The 15949-nt window shown below is 39.9% G+C and overlaps 1 protein-coding gene across 3 annotated transcripts in view; it reads right to left on the bottom strand.

Annotated features, from left to right (window-relative positions):
* The window catches only part of AK4 (adenylate kinase 4), a 33579-nt gene extending 19231 nt beyond the window's left edge, over positions 1-14348 (bottom strand). Inside the window, exons 1-2 of one of the 3 annotated variants that reach the window (XM_081322648.1) lie at positions 14148-14348; positions 13175-13329 (exon numbers count right to left, since the gene is read on the bottom strand). In XM_081322648.1, coding sequence (XP_081178774.1) covers positions 13175-13319 — 145 coding nt within the window. In that variant the 5' untranslated portion in view covers positions 13320-13329; positions 14148-14348. Of the gene's footprint in view, positions 1-13174; positions 13330-13519; positions 13761-14147 lie in introns of those variants that run through there. The other 2 variants (XM_081322649.1, XM_081322647.1) reach the window with 2 other exon arrangements.
* Between the last annotated feature and the right edge of the window lie 1601 nt (positions 14349-15949).

Below are 15949 nucleotides of genomic sequence, written 5' to 3'. Positions count from 1 at the left end.
TGTGTGTGTGTGTGTGTGTGTGTGTAAATAATAAAATGTAATATAATGGATCTGAGGGGGACAAAGCACATGAATCAAAACTGGAGGATGAAATTCTTACAATCTGAGATAAGAAAGTAGTGGCAATTTGTTGGCTGAAAGATTCAGAAGAGAGCTCATTAGTAAAGTAAAATGGAAAGTGAAAAATCTGGGTTAATATTAAATAGGGAGATGACAAAGATTTGTCAACTAGAAAGCTTAATGAATTCACAGTTAATGATGAAGAAAAGAATGTGGGAGATGGTTTTGTTCCTGTGAGGTCAAGAAAAGACACAGATGGACAGGGGGCTAGAGATTAACTCTATAGAGGAAGGAAATGAAACTTGGACAAAGTCCCTAAGGACAGGATTATTTCTGACACCAGGGAGCAGAATATAGTTTCTGGTCATTAAATACTCTGTGAAAGAAACAATTACATGTTCACTTCAAAACTCTCCTTTATGAGTAGTTCTATTTATTCCTCTTTTAGCTCCTTAATTCTTTGGGAAAACAATTATTCTAGTTTTCCATTATAGGCCCCCTGTTAAAAACTGGCTCCTTCTTACTGAAATAAAGGGAACTTGAGACTGCTCCAGAGACCCTGGCTGTGGCCTGTTTTTAAAGTTTAACCAGCATGCTTAACTTGTAGCCTTTAAGCGTGGTTGAGATTTTGTTTTCAATACACAAATACACACAATTAGGTTTCAGTTCAACACTCCTGGTGTTAAATAGCGGGTTCTTTGGCGCAGGAATGAAGACGTGTAACTGAGTACAGGGTAACTCATAGTTTATTTCTTGCAGAAACCGTACTGGGGAAATGGCTTCAACTAGCCACAATATATAGTCTAGCCCCTAGGTGGCAGCCAATAGGTTTGAATCAACAATTGCCGCCTGGAGATAGCCAATTGCAGCACAGGAGACTTGTAGTCTGGGTTGCTGGAGAGCCGTTAGCTGCTCCAGCAACCCTCGTGGTATTCCTCAAGAGCCCAGTACATAACACCTGGATTCATTTTTAACATCAGACATCCAATCTCTGCCACGAATCCCACTCTTCCCAGTTACAACTGGTTGAGTAACTGCAGCTTAAACCTGGCAGGGATAGCCTAGCTTGGTTAACAGAGCCAATCGAACTTCCTATGGGATTTCTAAGATGTACCATACATGGAGCTACTTTTGGAAAAGAATTCGAACCTTCAACTCATACAAAAAGGGAGCGGCCAGAGCTGCAACTGTAAATGAAGCTGATCGGTTCACCTCTCTTTTTTGTTTTAGAAGCCTGAAAAGGTTGTCTATGGTTTTTAATTCAATCCTTCCTTTCAAATCCCTAAATGGCTTGAGGCCTAGGTAAATCTCAAGGCCACTTAGTCCTATGCAAAACTGCCTATGTTTTAAAAAGATTCGAGTTATGGTTTTTTCCAAAAGCCCCTTGCTCAAAAGCTGAGGTGTATTAAATCTATGAAGGCTTTTAGACTCTTAAATTCTAGTAGATACACACACACACACTCACACTTCCCTTGCAATTTTCATGGAGAAGGTGCCTTAACGTATTTATCTATCTGTGCATTTAATTATTAGCTTAGTTTTATTTATACAGTTTATAAGCCACCTAACTTCTAATACCTCTGGGCAGCTTACAATTAGAACAGAATAAAATATTACAAAATACAAAAGAAGAAATCATGAACATTCCCCAAATCAACATATTAAACGAAACCTATCTAACAGGAATTGCTCTTCATTCTGACCCAGAGCTTCTGATCCTTCTACATCTTCAATGACTGTTTTGTGGCTGCATTCTCATTTATTATAAAAATTATTGTTCTGAATGGCTCAGAAATCCATTTTAGTTACTATTTGAACAATAAAGAGTAACCCCAAAATTTAAGACTAATACAATGATTAGATTCTTGTATTAATCACTAGTTTGGTTAAACACAGCTTGCTTTGGTTTACCTAACATGCTGACTCAACACAGCATAGTAAGCCAAGCAAGCCACATTATAACCTACCATGTTGTGTGAACCACACTAAAAGTGAGATGTCTGTTGGCTGCATATTGGTAAGTCTTGTAGGATGGTTCCCTTTAAAAAAGAAGTCACTTGAGAACACAAGACAAAGTCCTTTGAAAGCAGTAACCACAACAATCAAGCGAAGAAAAACCACAAATCATTAATGTTAATAACAATCAAAAGGCAGAAGCCAAAAAAACCCAACCTATTTTTGTTATTTGGAATACTTATTTTAATACTTGTTGGATATATGCAGGGGAAAGAAATTAGGGAAAAAAGCAAGAATCCTATCAATAAGCTTTAAAAAGATCAGTTCAGATCACTCTAAATTACAATGTTTATATGGAAAATGATATATCAGGAAAACTGGTAGCCAAGTGAATAGCAGAATAGCAGAAGGGTTAGTCATAGATTAAATAAATAGGAGTGTCATTAAAATCAGGCCAAGCGTGAGTGTGTGCATATTTTATCACTGAAGAACTATAAAGATTTTTTAAAAAAAAAAAATCCACATATCTGCACACATGACATTAGCCTGTTTCTTACAGCAATTCATGCCCTTATTTGTAATCTTCCTACAAAGCTTGATTCAGATCACTAGAAATAGTAAGCAAAATAGTTATGCAACAAATGACTGCAAATGGCCTATAATAACACTTGGTACATGCAGATTTTTTCACAACAATATATGTTGCAAGCTTGTTTTAAAATAGCATATGCATATGTTTGTATACTGTATATACCTACAGACTTAAGTCTGGGAAATAGCTATGATCTGCTCACTGAGATCAAGTATTGCTTCCTTATTAAAATACATCACTGTAATTATTTTTGATCTTTTATTACAAAGACCTTCAGAGTTTATATACACATTTGATTATTCACTTCAAAGCACTCAGTCATCACCTATTAGATTATAATATCAGTCCTGCTTCTATAGGAAATAAACTTTACATACATCTTGAAGACTTGGATAAAAGCAACTTTGTGGTTGGAATAAGACAGGGCTCTTCAAACTTGGCCCTTTTATGACTTGTGAACTTCAACTCCCAGAATTCCTCAGCTAGGCATGCTGGCTGAAAAATTCTGGGAGCTGAAGTCCACAAGTCATAAAAGGGCCAAGTTTGAAGACCCCTGGAATAAGATCTCACCATGTTCATCTCACTCTTAAGACTGGTGGGAGAAGTGAAGTAATTTGGTTAAGCATGGCTGGGGTTTATTTTCAATGCACATTTCTTAAATATGCTTGATGACTTTACAAAAGCAGAATACACAAAACATAAATATATTTCGTCCATTTTTTTAAAATTTAATTTAGCTTATCTCATTGAGCAATTAAAAAATAGGGATAGATGTAATAAATTTGAAAACAGCCTGATACTGTAGAATGGAATCAATGAATAAGTAAACCAATGTGTAGGATCAAAATGAAGAAAAGGGCTAAAATTATGTCAGAAAGTAGTTTGCTGGGGGTAAATAACAGAGGTATGCACAAAATGGAAAAATGTGTCTTGGTTCCCAGTTTGAAACAAAACACTGAATTCCAATTGATTTGGAATTTGATTGATTTGAGAAATAAGAAAATGGCAAGGGGTGGTGAGACCCATCATTCTATATTTTTCTATTAGTCTAAAAATGTATGCATCAAAATAAAAAACAAGACAACAAATTGTGATCAGGACTTCAGGCACAGATGCAGGCAGGAGACAGTTTCCAACAGTAGGCCCCGCAGCAAAAGGACCACCGCAGGACTGAGTTTGGTTGTCAGTCCTGAAGATAGGGTCAACCTATTCTCCAATGCACCTGAGGGCAGGACAAGAAGTAATGACTGGAAACTTATCAAGGAAAGATCCAATCTAAACCTAAGGAGAAATTTCCTGCCAGTGGGAACAATTAGTCACCTTGCTTCCAGAAACTGCTCTATTGCTGGAGGTTTTTAAGAAAAGATTGGACAGCCCTTTGTCTGGAATAGTATAAGTTCTCTTGCTTGAGCAGGAGGTTGGACTCAACGATCTCCAAGGTCCCTTCCAACTCTGTAATTCTGTATTCTGTAACCTCTTTCTCTGTGGCTTATTCTCCAGATCTTCTCCAATGGCAGTTACTACAAAATGAATCACAATAGCTCAGGTGCTCCTTAAATGCCTGTTGCTTCACTGTAAAATTTTACCCAAATAACCCACCAGTCAGTCTAAGCCAGGGCTCTTCAAATTTGGCCCTTTTATGACTTGTGGACTTCAACTCCCAGAATTCTTCAGCCAGCATGCCTAGCTTAGGAATTCTGGGAGTTGAAGTGCACAAGTCATAAAAGGGCCAAGTTTGAAGACCCTGGTCCAAGCAAACACAACAAGCATGTGAACAATCCCTCCTGTGTACTGATTAGCCCAGAGAGAAAAAGCCCAAAGTCCATTACTCAATAAGAAGAGGCAAGGCAACTTCCAACCACAGCAGCTAAAACAGGATATTCAGAACACTTCTATCCAGAACAGCCAGGTTTCAAACTTACATCCATTTTTTTTTAAATTCCATTTATATCCCGCCCTTCTCCGAAGACTCAGGGCGGCTTACAAGCTTAGCAGTAGCCTTCATTCTATGTATATGCCTGCTTATTAGGGCTTTCACACACACCCCAAGCGACATTATTACAAAGTCAGCTTAATTGCCCCCAACAATCTGGGTCCTCATTTTACCTACCTCGGAAGGATGGAAGGCTGAGTCAACCTTGAGCCTGGTGGGATGCGAACCTGCACTAATTGCAGGCAGCTGGTGTTACTTAAGGAGGCATTAGCCCACTGCTCCACCAAGGCTCTTTTCAGATTGGGATTGGAACACAGCATATATGTCTCAGCCTGGTCATGGACGAACTAAAAGTAGCTGTTCTGTTCATTCAAGAGTTTGTGCATAAAATTTTCATAGTTCCTGTGGGTCTAAGAAAGCAGGCATTCAAAAGTGGTAGCAATTGCATATTTCACTCTAGCGAATGGTAATAATGAAAGAAGAAATTATAAATTCTTTTTAAAAAAAACATTTTGTACAAATGTGATCAAGGAAAAAAAGCTACGTCAAGTGATATAAATGGATTGATGGGAGCAAACTAGGTGAATACAAAGCAGCAATCAGGTCATTTGTAGGTCCAAGAATAAATCAAAACGACTGACGAGTATCTGCTTGGAAACAGTTCTGTTTGTCTAATGTATGGTTGAAATAGAAGTCTATTTCATGCATAGCCATGGCAAAGGAATTAACGTTAATCTAAAAACACGCTTGATTTTATTCTTTACAGTAAAAGACTGAAGGGCTTAGTGAAGAATTCAAGGGCCAAGGAAGGCTTCTTGGCTTGAGTCAGACTATCAAAAGCAAAATTGGAGGAAAACAAACAAGAAAAAGGGGAAGAAGTGAAAGAAATGCGACTGAAAGTAAAATGACTACAAGAAAATAAAAGTATGAGTCCTTAATGAAAAAAGTATTAAGGGTAGATTAACACACACACATGCATCCAACAAACTGATTAGGTACTTCATATATATAAAAAAGGAATATGTAAGCTGTATGGAAGAGAATAAAAAGAAGGATGATACAGACTGTCACAGGTCTATGCAGAGCAGTTTTTCTCAACCTCTGGGGAATTCTGGGAGTTGAAGTCCACCCATCTTAAAGTCACCGTGATTGGACTGCTTTACATACATCTATGGCACGGGCGTCAAACTCGCCGCGTCATGTGACGTGTCGGGAGCTATCGTGTCTTTTTTCACATTGTCAGAGCTGGCGTGGGCACGGCCTCCACATGAGGCAACTGGGCCAAGGGCCGGCAGTTTAACTACCCTGATCTATGGCATATGAATAAAAATGCACAGGGGAAAAATAGTGAACTTAGTAGATTTACTTAATTTCCTTTTTTGCTATTTATCCTGTTTTTTAATTTCTTTTTCTGACTTTTTCTGTGCTTTGCATTAAAACTGCTTGCCCAAGAGGTAATAATATGGCAGGTTCGTATATGGAGTATATAAGAATGTACAAAGTACACAATAACAACTATGTCTTTCCTATGATGAGTAAAACAGCATTTCAGACAACTACTATTTTAGAATAAAGTTAAAAACATTGTAGCAATCCTAGTTTTTTGCCTTAAATATAAAATAAAGTTTTCTTTCCATTGTGACCTAGTCCAAAAACTTCAAGGTAAAACATTTTGTTTTCCTTGGGGGGAAAAACAAAAGCAAGCTACTGATTTAACAAGCTTGTACATGAATAAGCATATATGGACATCTGCTATAGTTAATTTAACACCAGCCAAAGTAAATAATGCACTAAGAATGTTATAGCTCAACTATCAAAACCAGCCAATCATACCAGAAATCACAACAAAGTTTCTTGATGATGTTTTCCAGTAATGTGCTGGTGGTGCTAAAAGAAAATATTTTATAATTGTAATTTTAGATCTTACAACTTCAAATTTGTTTCCTAACCGTAACTAGATGAGAATTTAAACACATAAACATACATACAAGTTGAAGACTGAAACTACCTTTTTTTTAAATTACGGTCACAGACCAGCAAAGTAATTACCATCAGTCACCTCCTCTACATAGATGGCATCAAGCAGTATGTTAAAAGTGAACGAGACATTGACTCGCTGATCCACTGACATAGATCAACAGTGAGAACATTGGGATTTCATTTGGTCTACAGCAGGGGTAGGCAACCTCGGCTCTTTTATGACTCATGGACTTCAACTCCCAGAATTCCTGAGTCAGCTATGCTGACTCAGGAATTCTGGGAGTTAAAGTCCATGAGTCATAAAAGAGCCGAGGTTGCTTACCCCTGGTCTAGAGAATATGGTCAGATGATAGTAAAGAGAGGGAAGGTAATTAAGACTATTGGGTGGAACTACCAGCGGGCCTTGTAGCAGACATACAGACTAGCTACAATTACCTTGGTATCCCACTGTCAGTTGGGAACCCTAATGAAGAGGGAAGGAAGATAGCAACATCAAAGAACCACCAAAGGTTAAAACAAGTCCTGAAGAGCCAGCTCAATGGAAAGAACAAGATCTATGCTATCAATATACTGGTATAGTGAACTGTCCAAAGGAGGACATGGAAGCTACCAATATGAAGACCCAGGAAATCTTCATAATGCATGGATGTTTCCATCCCAAGTTCAATAACCAGAGACTGTACACCAGCCAGAACAAAGGTAGGTGGGTTCTGGTGAGTATCAAAGCCACCATCCTGGATGAAACCTAGGGCATCAAGGACTACATCAGCCAGATGGAACCCAAAGATGAGCTACTGAGAATGCCTGAGATGGAAGAAAAAGTGGAAGGAAGATTAAGCAGAGGAAGTGCCATAACAAGATAAAATCCTGGATGGGACGTACCATCAACAGATAGCTGAGGTGACAGACACTGGGAAATCCTACCAGTGGCTGAAAAGGGCTGGACTAAAAAACAGCGTTGAGGCATTGATCAGGCACTGAGTAAAAGAATAGGCACTAAACATCAAATCCATAGATGCAGGAGTCTACCAGAGTAGATAGGACCCAAGGTTCAGACAGTCCAATGCACAGTGGCAGGGTGTAAGGTGCAGGCAGGAATAGCATACACTGAATGGCTCAACCCAAGAACCTAACACTACTGTATATACAGGAACAACATGAGCCGTGATGGCGCAGTGGTTAGAATGCAGTATTGCAAGCTACTACTGCTGACTACCAGCAGTTCAGCAGTTTGAGTCTCACCGGCTCAGCCTTCCATCCATCCAAGGTCAGTAAAATGAGGACCCAGGTTGTTGGGGGCAATATGGTGACTCTGTAAATGGCTTAGAGAGGGCTATACACAACCGTCCCAAGGCCAGATAGAAGATTTTACAAAGGGTCATGAAAAATAATGGCTAAGATCCTGTGGGACTTCGAGATCAAGATACAGGTAGATGCTGGCCAGTCAACCAGATATTGTGGTAGTAGAGAAGAACCAGAAGACAACAGTGGTGATAGTTGTAGTGGTGCTAAGTATCAGCAACACAAAATACAAAACACCATATTTAAGTAGTAGTTCATTTAAAAAAACAGCCATATTTATCTCTTGTAGCAAAAGCAGTACATTTATTCTAGCATCAACTTTTGTGTATCATAGCTCACTGCCTCGCTGTACAGACTATATAATCTTAAGAGTATAGATACACATAGCCATTGCAGAAAAAAAGGAAAGGAGGGGAATGAAAATGGAGAAACGAGAGACAGAATTATGTATAGAAGGAGTTCACTAATTGAGCAGTAGCTCAAATTGATTTAAGCAGTCTTCCAAGTTTGCAAATACCTGGCTAATAAATTACACTGATGCTGAGATATATTCCATTTTAATTTATTATTGTTTATAGGGAGAGTCTTTAGTACAGAGATTTACAATGCATGTATGTCCATGTGCATGTACAAGAAATCAAGATTGAGCTTGGAATTATTATAAAAGAGCAAATGTCACTGCAATCAAAAGATAAAAGTCAAATCATTTGCACGCACAAAGAGAGAGAGAGAAAAGAGATTTCTATCTTTTAGTTATAGTGACATTTCCTCTTTCACAATAATTTGTATATACCAAGAGAGAAAGAGACAGAGAGAAATCTACACAAATTTGGTTTGAGCATAGAGATATAATAAATCAAACAGCAGATGCTATTCAGCCTCAACATTTGGCTCTTTGGAAAAGGTCAAATAGTAATGATATTAAAACTTTGTGTGTTTTTATATACAGCATATCAAATGAAATGAATTCTGAATTTATTACCTCTCACTTCTATCATTCAAGGCCAACAACGTTCAACACCAGAATATCGGTGTATGAAAAATTATTTAAAGTTTAAAAATGAATAAATCTCTTCCCAAGATACCTCACTGGTGGAAGAAATTTCAAGGAGAATCAAGTTACAACAACAGCCCTATCTGTCAAAATAAGAAATGGGAAAGAATTATGACTACAGAGGATGGTATTAAAAGAACTACTAAAAGACTATGCTTTGTTTAACCAGAAAAAAACCCTCAATATATGGCATAACTTCTTGGTGCTCTGATGTCAACATTATATTTATTTCCTGTCCCAGGTTTACAAGAATTCCAGCATGTAGAAATACTTTTTTTCTGTTCCAGAAAGGATGGTTGACAAAGGAGGCTTCTATAAGTTGGGTCCATGACGTGATCTGAATAGTTCTTCTGGCTTTTATTGTGTGAATTCGACCATTAAGATTTGTAAACTCACAGTTGTAAGCTTAGTGCAAAACCGGCCAATTGTGGGGTTTTTTCCATTTTCAAGCAGGTCACAAGTTGACCATGCACAATAAGAATCTCTTCAACTGTTCCTGATCATCCAAGTTTTCTGGATCGCACAATGCTTTTATCTGACATTTCCAAAATATCTTATTGTACTAGGAAGGCTACATAAGCTTCTGATAGGATTCAGAAGTCCTTCAGAACTCACAGGAACAAGCCTCTCTCTACTATTTATTAATTAAAGCAGCCTGCTCACACAAACCTTTTTAAAAAGACACCACTGTTTTGAGAAGTTGACACATCAAAGTTAATAGGACTCTTAAAGCAGCTTATTTTTTTCCAGTTCCTTGAGAAACCCTTTTTTGGGGAAAGCGGGGCTACTTTAATTAGGAAAGTCCAAAACACTTCTCCCAGTCCTAGCTAGTACTTGTCTTTCAGAGGAAACAATGAATTAAATTCACTTCCTCGTGCAATTAGCAAAGAAAATCAGTGTAACACTGAAACAGATACAGTATCCATGTACAGAAAAAAGATAACTTACAGAACTCTGAGAGAAAAACAGGCAGCTTGCTGTAGTGATTAAAGACACTGGCTAGGGACTGATACATCATGAATCTGAGTCCTGCCTTAGGCACAAAGCCAGCAGGGGGATTCGGGGCCAGTCACTTTCTCCCAGCTCTAAGAAAAAGGCAATAGCAAACCTCTTCTGAAAAACCTTGCCAAGAAAACTGCACGGACTTGTCTGTGTAGTTGCCAGAGTTATTCAAAAGCACCAAAAATAAAATAAAAAGATTTTGTTTTTGTTAGCAAGTTTATTGAACAATAATAATAATAATGTATTTTTATTACTAAATGCCAATCTGGATACTTTATTTTATCCCTGCTTAGTCTTACTTAAAGCAGCTGGACATTCCAAGGTCAGCAAGACATGTGTTTTTTTTATTCCAGCTTACTTCAAAACAGCTGGCACTGTTCCTAATTAAACACAATCACTACCATCCTGTCTCAGCCGGCTGGCTATTCTAGATTGGATAACTAACCAATAAAGATTTAGTTAAGAAAATGGTAGTAGCAGCTGACCATACAACTGCTCGCTTAGCCACCATTCAGACAAAATGACCACCCATAAAGCTACTCCCCGCTCCAGTTTCAAAGTTCAATGTTACCCCCCTGCAATCACATGACTGCATTTTGAACGCTTGGCAACTGGCCCACATTTACAGTGCCGCATGGTCACATGACCATAATTTTCAAAGATTTTGCCAGAAACTGGCATTTATTTCCCATTTCCAGCCCAGGGTGAACAACCGAACTTCACTTAATTGCCACAGGACGACTATTTGTAGTCAAATGCATTATCCCGATCCTCAAAACGTATATTTCAATAAATTCATAGAAAGTATAAATAAGATATTATGGCATGAGAAACTAGGTTGAAAAGTTACTCAGGGGCAGCCCTGTAAAATAACACCAGGGAGTTCCTTAAAAAGAATGGATATATAACTCAATCATATCCTTTCTGCAGGAGATGTGATTCAAGGACTTATGATGCAACAATCTGACCTGCAACTCTAGCAAGATTTAGAAACATATCAAAGTGCTATGTATTAGAAGTTAGTGGATCTTTCTAGCACTTTAGAATAAATCCATATCTTCTCTGCATTAAGAGACAGAGAGATCTTGAATGCTACCAAGTCTGAAAGCTAATTTGCTGAATTAGTGGCAGCAAAAAGTAACAGCAGTACATATGATCTTGTTTTCAAAATCTAAATGCAAGATATATGACAGTAATAGAGATAGATCTTCATAGGTATAAATTCATACTTCAGGAACCATACACCCTTCTAGTTATCGCAATGGTTGACAATTACATTTTTCCAAGTACTGTCTTCACTCTACTTTTAGCATAATATTGCCTAATCAAATGGGAACCACTAATGCTCATTTGTACATTCAATAACATGAACAAATAAAATTGATGGTAATTTCAGGAGACAAGAATATTGCACTCTATAGACAGTCAAAATGACAGCAGTTGCAAGCCTAACAAAGGTTTGGGTGCAAAGCACAATTTTAGAAATATACAACACCATCACTGTATATAATTCTAGATAATACCATAGCTTTCCAAAAGGAGAAAAAGAGTCAAAATAGCTTCTTACAAACTAAATTAAATCTGGTTGCCCAAGCTGCAAATCAAGGGTTGCATGAAGTCCTAAGGCAGTTCTAAAATGCACAGTCATAATTATTTGTAACACAAGGAAAGGAAAATGATTCATTGCACAGAGACTAATCATGTTAACTATATTAAATCAATTTGTTTCTAATTTAATCCAATGCAGTGTTCCCCCTGTCCACCTACTTTCTGGAACACAACTTCTAACATGAAATGCAAAAGCCAAGTAAGACTCCAGATTCCAAAGAACTCTTTAACCATGTATTTGCAATAAGCACCTATATTTTGTTGTATGGGCTAATGTTACAGTGTTACATAAATCCAAATTAATTTCAAAGAAGAGCACAAACAAATCTGACAACTTTGACAGCCTGAATTATAAAATCCTGCTTCAACTTCACTTTACTTTACAGACCTGCAAAGATTATAAATAGAAAGACTGGTCATAAAAGTTACTTTTATATCAACAGTTGTTAAATGAGACCATGGCGAGACAAAAACTACCTGTAGTTCTAACACAGACATGTCAAACACAAGGCCCAGGGGCCAGATCCAGCCCGCTAAGTGGTTTCATGCGGCCCACGAAGCCATCCTGGAAACAGTGAGGGAATGGCCCCCACTGCCTTGGCCCTGGCCCAGAGACCCTCCTTCTGCCAGAGACCCTCAGATCTATCCCACTCCTGCCCAGGCCCCCATAGGCACCCTTGACGCGAACGATGTAGAGCTGGCCATGCCCACCCAGTAGGCCATACGCACTCTAGCCACGCCCACCCAGTAGGCCACGCCCACCCGGCCCCTTGAGGGCAACAGCAATGCTGATGCGGCCCTCAATGAAATTGAGTTTGACACCCCTGTTCTAACACATAGTTATTAGAAATACTAAATGCCCGATGCTAAATTAAGTGAAGTAACTACTGGATTACTTGGATTATTTCTTCCATATTTCTAAATTACTTTCAGAAATATGCATATAGAACTATTTTCAAAAAAATGTTCATGTAGTTAGAGCACAATCTTACGTGTGTGTGCGTGTGTGTGTGTGTGTGCGTTTGTAGTACTGTACTAAGCCCCATTAAGTTCAGTGGAGCTCACTTTCAGAAAAATGGGTGAAGGATTGTAGCTACGGTAATTCTAAAAGTCCAATAACTTAAGCTTTCTGGAGATATTTAAAAAGTCATTTAAAAGAGTGAAACCAGTCGAGTGTACACATTGTGTTAGCATATTACTATGTGCATGAATCAATGCTTCTGTATGAACTATGGAATATATAACACACAATACAACTGATTCTACTCTGCTGTAATGCAGGCGCTTCGGGTCAAAGCATTTAAAAATGGACATTCAAGAGTTATTCCATTCCCCTTTGCAAGTCCTCAGAGTACCATTTTTATCTTTATATCGTGCCCGACTAGTATATTTGTCAGAGTCCTAATTTGCCAAGACTCAAAAGCACAGACTGCAAACGGCAGGCTCGAAACTCTCCAAAACAACCAATCCCCTCCCCACCTCCAAAAAAATAACATGCCAATCCGTTTACCCCTTCCAAGTGCTACAAGTCTCACGTGCACTTTTTCAGAAGTCAATGCAGATTCCATCTACGTAGCGCTGGGTCTGATCTGCCCGAGATTATTCCCCCGTGTGCCTGCATGCAAGGAGGCACGTACTGGACTACAAAAAGCCGAGGAGGCCCGTCCTCTCCCATCCACTTACTTACCACTGTTCGCCCCGATGTTCTCCCGCAAAAACTGCCCACTGGAAAGATGCTTGAGACCAAAGCTCTTGGCGATCCTCTCGCACACGGTCCCTTTGCCGGATCCCGGGGGACCCAAGACAACGGCTCGCAGAAGCTTGGAAGCCATTGCAATCTACCTAGGAAAAAAAAGAGTCAAGAGTCAAGCGCCCAGGATGCCGATTCAAAACCTGCCAAAGGAAAATGGAACCCCGCACCCGTGCCGACGGCGAGAAGAGCAGGGATTTCTCCCCCCACCCCCACCCCCCCCCAAAAAAAATCAGTTTCCCTAACTTCCCCTTATTCCAAGCCAGAGACCCGTGAAACCACCTGCAGGTCTTCCAAGTCACTGGAAGTCTGGCATAGAAGAAACCGGGAGCCGAGCCAGCGGCGAGTTGTTAGTGAGAACATTATTTCGAGGGCGTTGATGAAGCTACATTTTCTAACTCGACACCCCACACCTCCCTGTCACCCCTGGACACCGAAGCGGAATGCCTGCCAGTCAACGGGAGCGCGGAAGGCTGGATGGTTGTTTGTCACTTCCTGACCCTTTTCCCCAGCTCAGCAAGACGCGCGCCTGGGAAAGGGGGAAGAACGATGTAAAAAAAAAATGTTGCAAAGTTTGGAAAGAAAGGACGCCGGGCACTTTCTCTGGAGTTGCACGTGAGCAAGTTTTCCGGGGGGGAAAAAAACAAAAACACACGCCTCTTAACGATCGGACTGGGTTGCCTGGAAGACGCGTGAAAACTTCCTTCGGGCTAAAGAAAACGCTCAAGTTACAAGGAGCGGGGCTCTTGAAGTACCTCCGAACCCAGATGATCTGATTGACGGCTCCCGTGCAAACTTTGAATTACCGGATTGCCATCTCGTTTGCTCAGATCAGCCCTCCGCCAATGCATGCACACGCCCTGACTGAAAGAGAGCTCTTCTGTTAAGCAGGCGAAACAAGCCAACTCACCCCTTCTCTGAGCAACAGAAAGCAAACGCACAGATCCTAAGAAGGGGTGCGGGGTGGGGGGGGGGGAATAAGTCCGCAAAATGGCGTTTTTTAAAAAATAGTCGACAGATTGTTTCACATATTCGCAATCTTCGTTCGGTCAAAGCGAAAAGCAACGCTTCCCAGTTCCGCCTGCGCCTTTAAGAGAAGTGAGAGAAAGAGAAAGAGTCTCCGCAGACACAAACTGTTCCCAATTACTCTGCCCAATTGCACGCAGCAGCAACAGACGCTTCAGTATATCATAAGGAGGGAGGAAATCCCACCAGTTGGAGTCAACAGCAAAGCGAACTCCGCCCCTCCTTGAAGCAAGGGGTCTTGGGTTTTGTAGTCCTGAACGGCACTGTGTCGGGCGGTTTTCAACAATCCTTGCAACTTAGTTCGACTACCAGTTCCAGAAGCCTACAATCTGAATAGCGATCCACCCTTTTCCATCCACCTTGCCGTAGGACTGGATGGAGAGAGAGGCTGGAATGTAGGTGTTAGTTGGGCCATGCGGGGAGGGGGTGTGTGTGTGCGGTGTAGGATAGGTGTTGCTGTTTTATAACGTTGCAAATGTTGGAGGAGATGCGTATGTGGAAAAGGGAGGGGATTAGCCAGACGGAATTGAATCGGTCCTGAGCCTCGTATATATATATTTTTTTTTAAAAAAGCATTTTTTTAAAAAAAGAAACCTTAACCCTGAAATGTTCTTCTTCAAATAACTATTTTTTTCCTTCGTCGTTTCTTTTTCTTTTTTTTTTTTTTTTGTAAAGTCTCTGAAATACATTACTGGCAAGGAAATCTAAAGAAGTGGTGTTTAATGAGAATGAATGGGGAGTCCAGGATGATTGGTGGAAGCATGTTTCTTTAGATGCATGTTTAAACCTGTTTGTTTTTCTTTTCTAATGAGGTGATTTCCAAAGTTTGCAAAAGTACAAAAAATATAGGTGCTTGCTAGGGAATGTGAAGAAACTTTTAACTGCCAAGCTCCACCTTTGTCTCTGAAAATACAGTTAAGATTGATTGTTTTATCCCACCTTTATTATTTTATAAGTATCTCAAGGCAGCAAGCATACATACCTTTTCATCCCATTTTTCTCACAGTAACAACCCCAACTGGCCCAAAGTCATCTACCTTAGAGGTCCCCAAGAGGGCACCAGGGACTGGTTCCGTGGAGAAAGGTTCCCCCCCCCAGACCAGAGGGGGCGTGGTTTTGTGTGCTGCCTGCATCCCATGGATGGGGCTTTGCTTGTTTGTGCGGCCCTGTACTGGTCCACAGACCAGGGGTTGCAGACCCCCGATCTACCTGACTTTCATGCCTAAAATGGATCTAGAACTCAGTCTCCTGGGTTCTAGACCAGCACCTTAACCACCACACCAATAGTATCTAAACTGGCTCTACGATGTAAGAACAGATAAATTATTCTGTTGTAATAATTTCTGTACATTAAAATTAGATATATATTTTTTACAAATGTTAGACTCTACCTGGGGTCCTAGGGACTCGGGTTTCTTGTTTCTGCAACTTTTACAAAAATACTATTTCTCCATTTAGTATTCTCAACTTTTTTTGGACACATCGTGTGAAACTCTAGCTCTTTTGAAAAATCTATAATGCAGAGAAAATTGGAAGAGAAGTGAATGGCCAGCAGCAAGGTGGATAGTCTCAATTACAGCAGAAATGGGTGTGCTGTTGGAAGATCTGAAGGACCAATTGAGGACAGATCTTCTTGGAGAATATCTATGAGGTTTTCAGGAGGCAACATGGTACGTAATCAATTCA

The sequence above is a fragment of the Vipera berus genome, assembly GCF_964194415.1.
Source record: "Vipera berus genome assembly, chromosome: 3".
Classification (NCBI taxonomy): domain Eukaryota; kingdom Metazoa; phylum Chordata; class Lepidosauria; order Squamata; family Viperidae; genus Vipera; species Vipera berus.
Note: the sequence above shows the minus strand (reverse complement) of the source record. Positions and strands in the feature narration are given on the sequence as shown.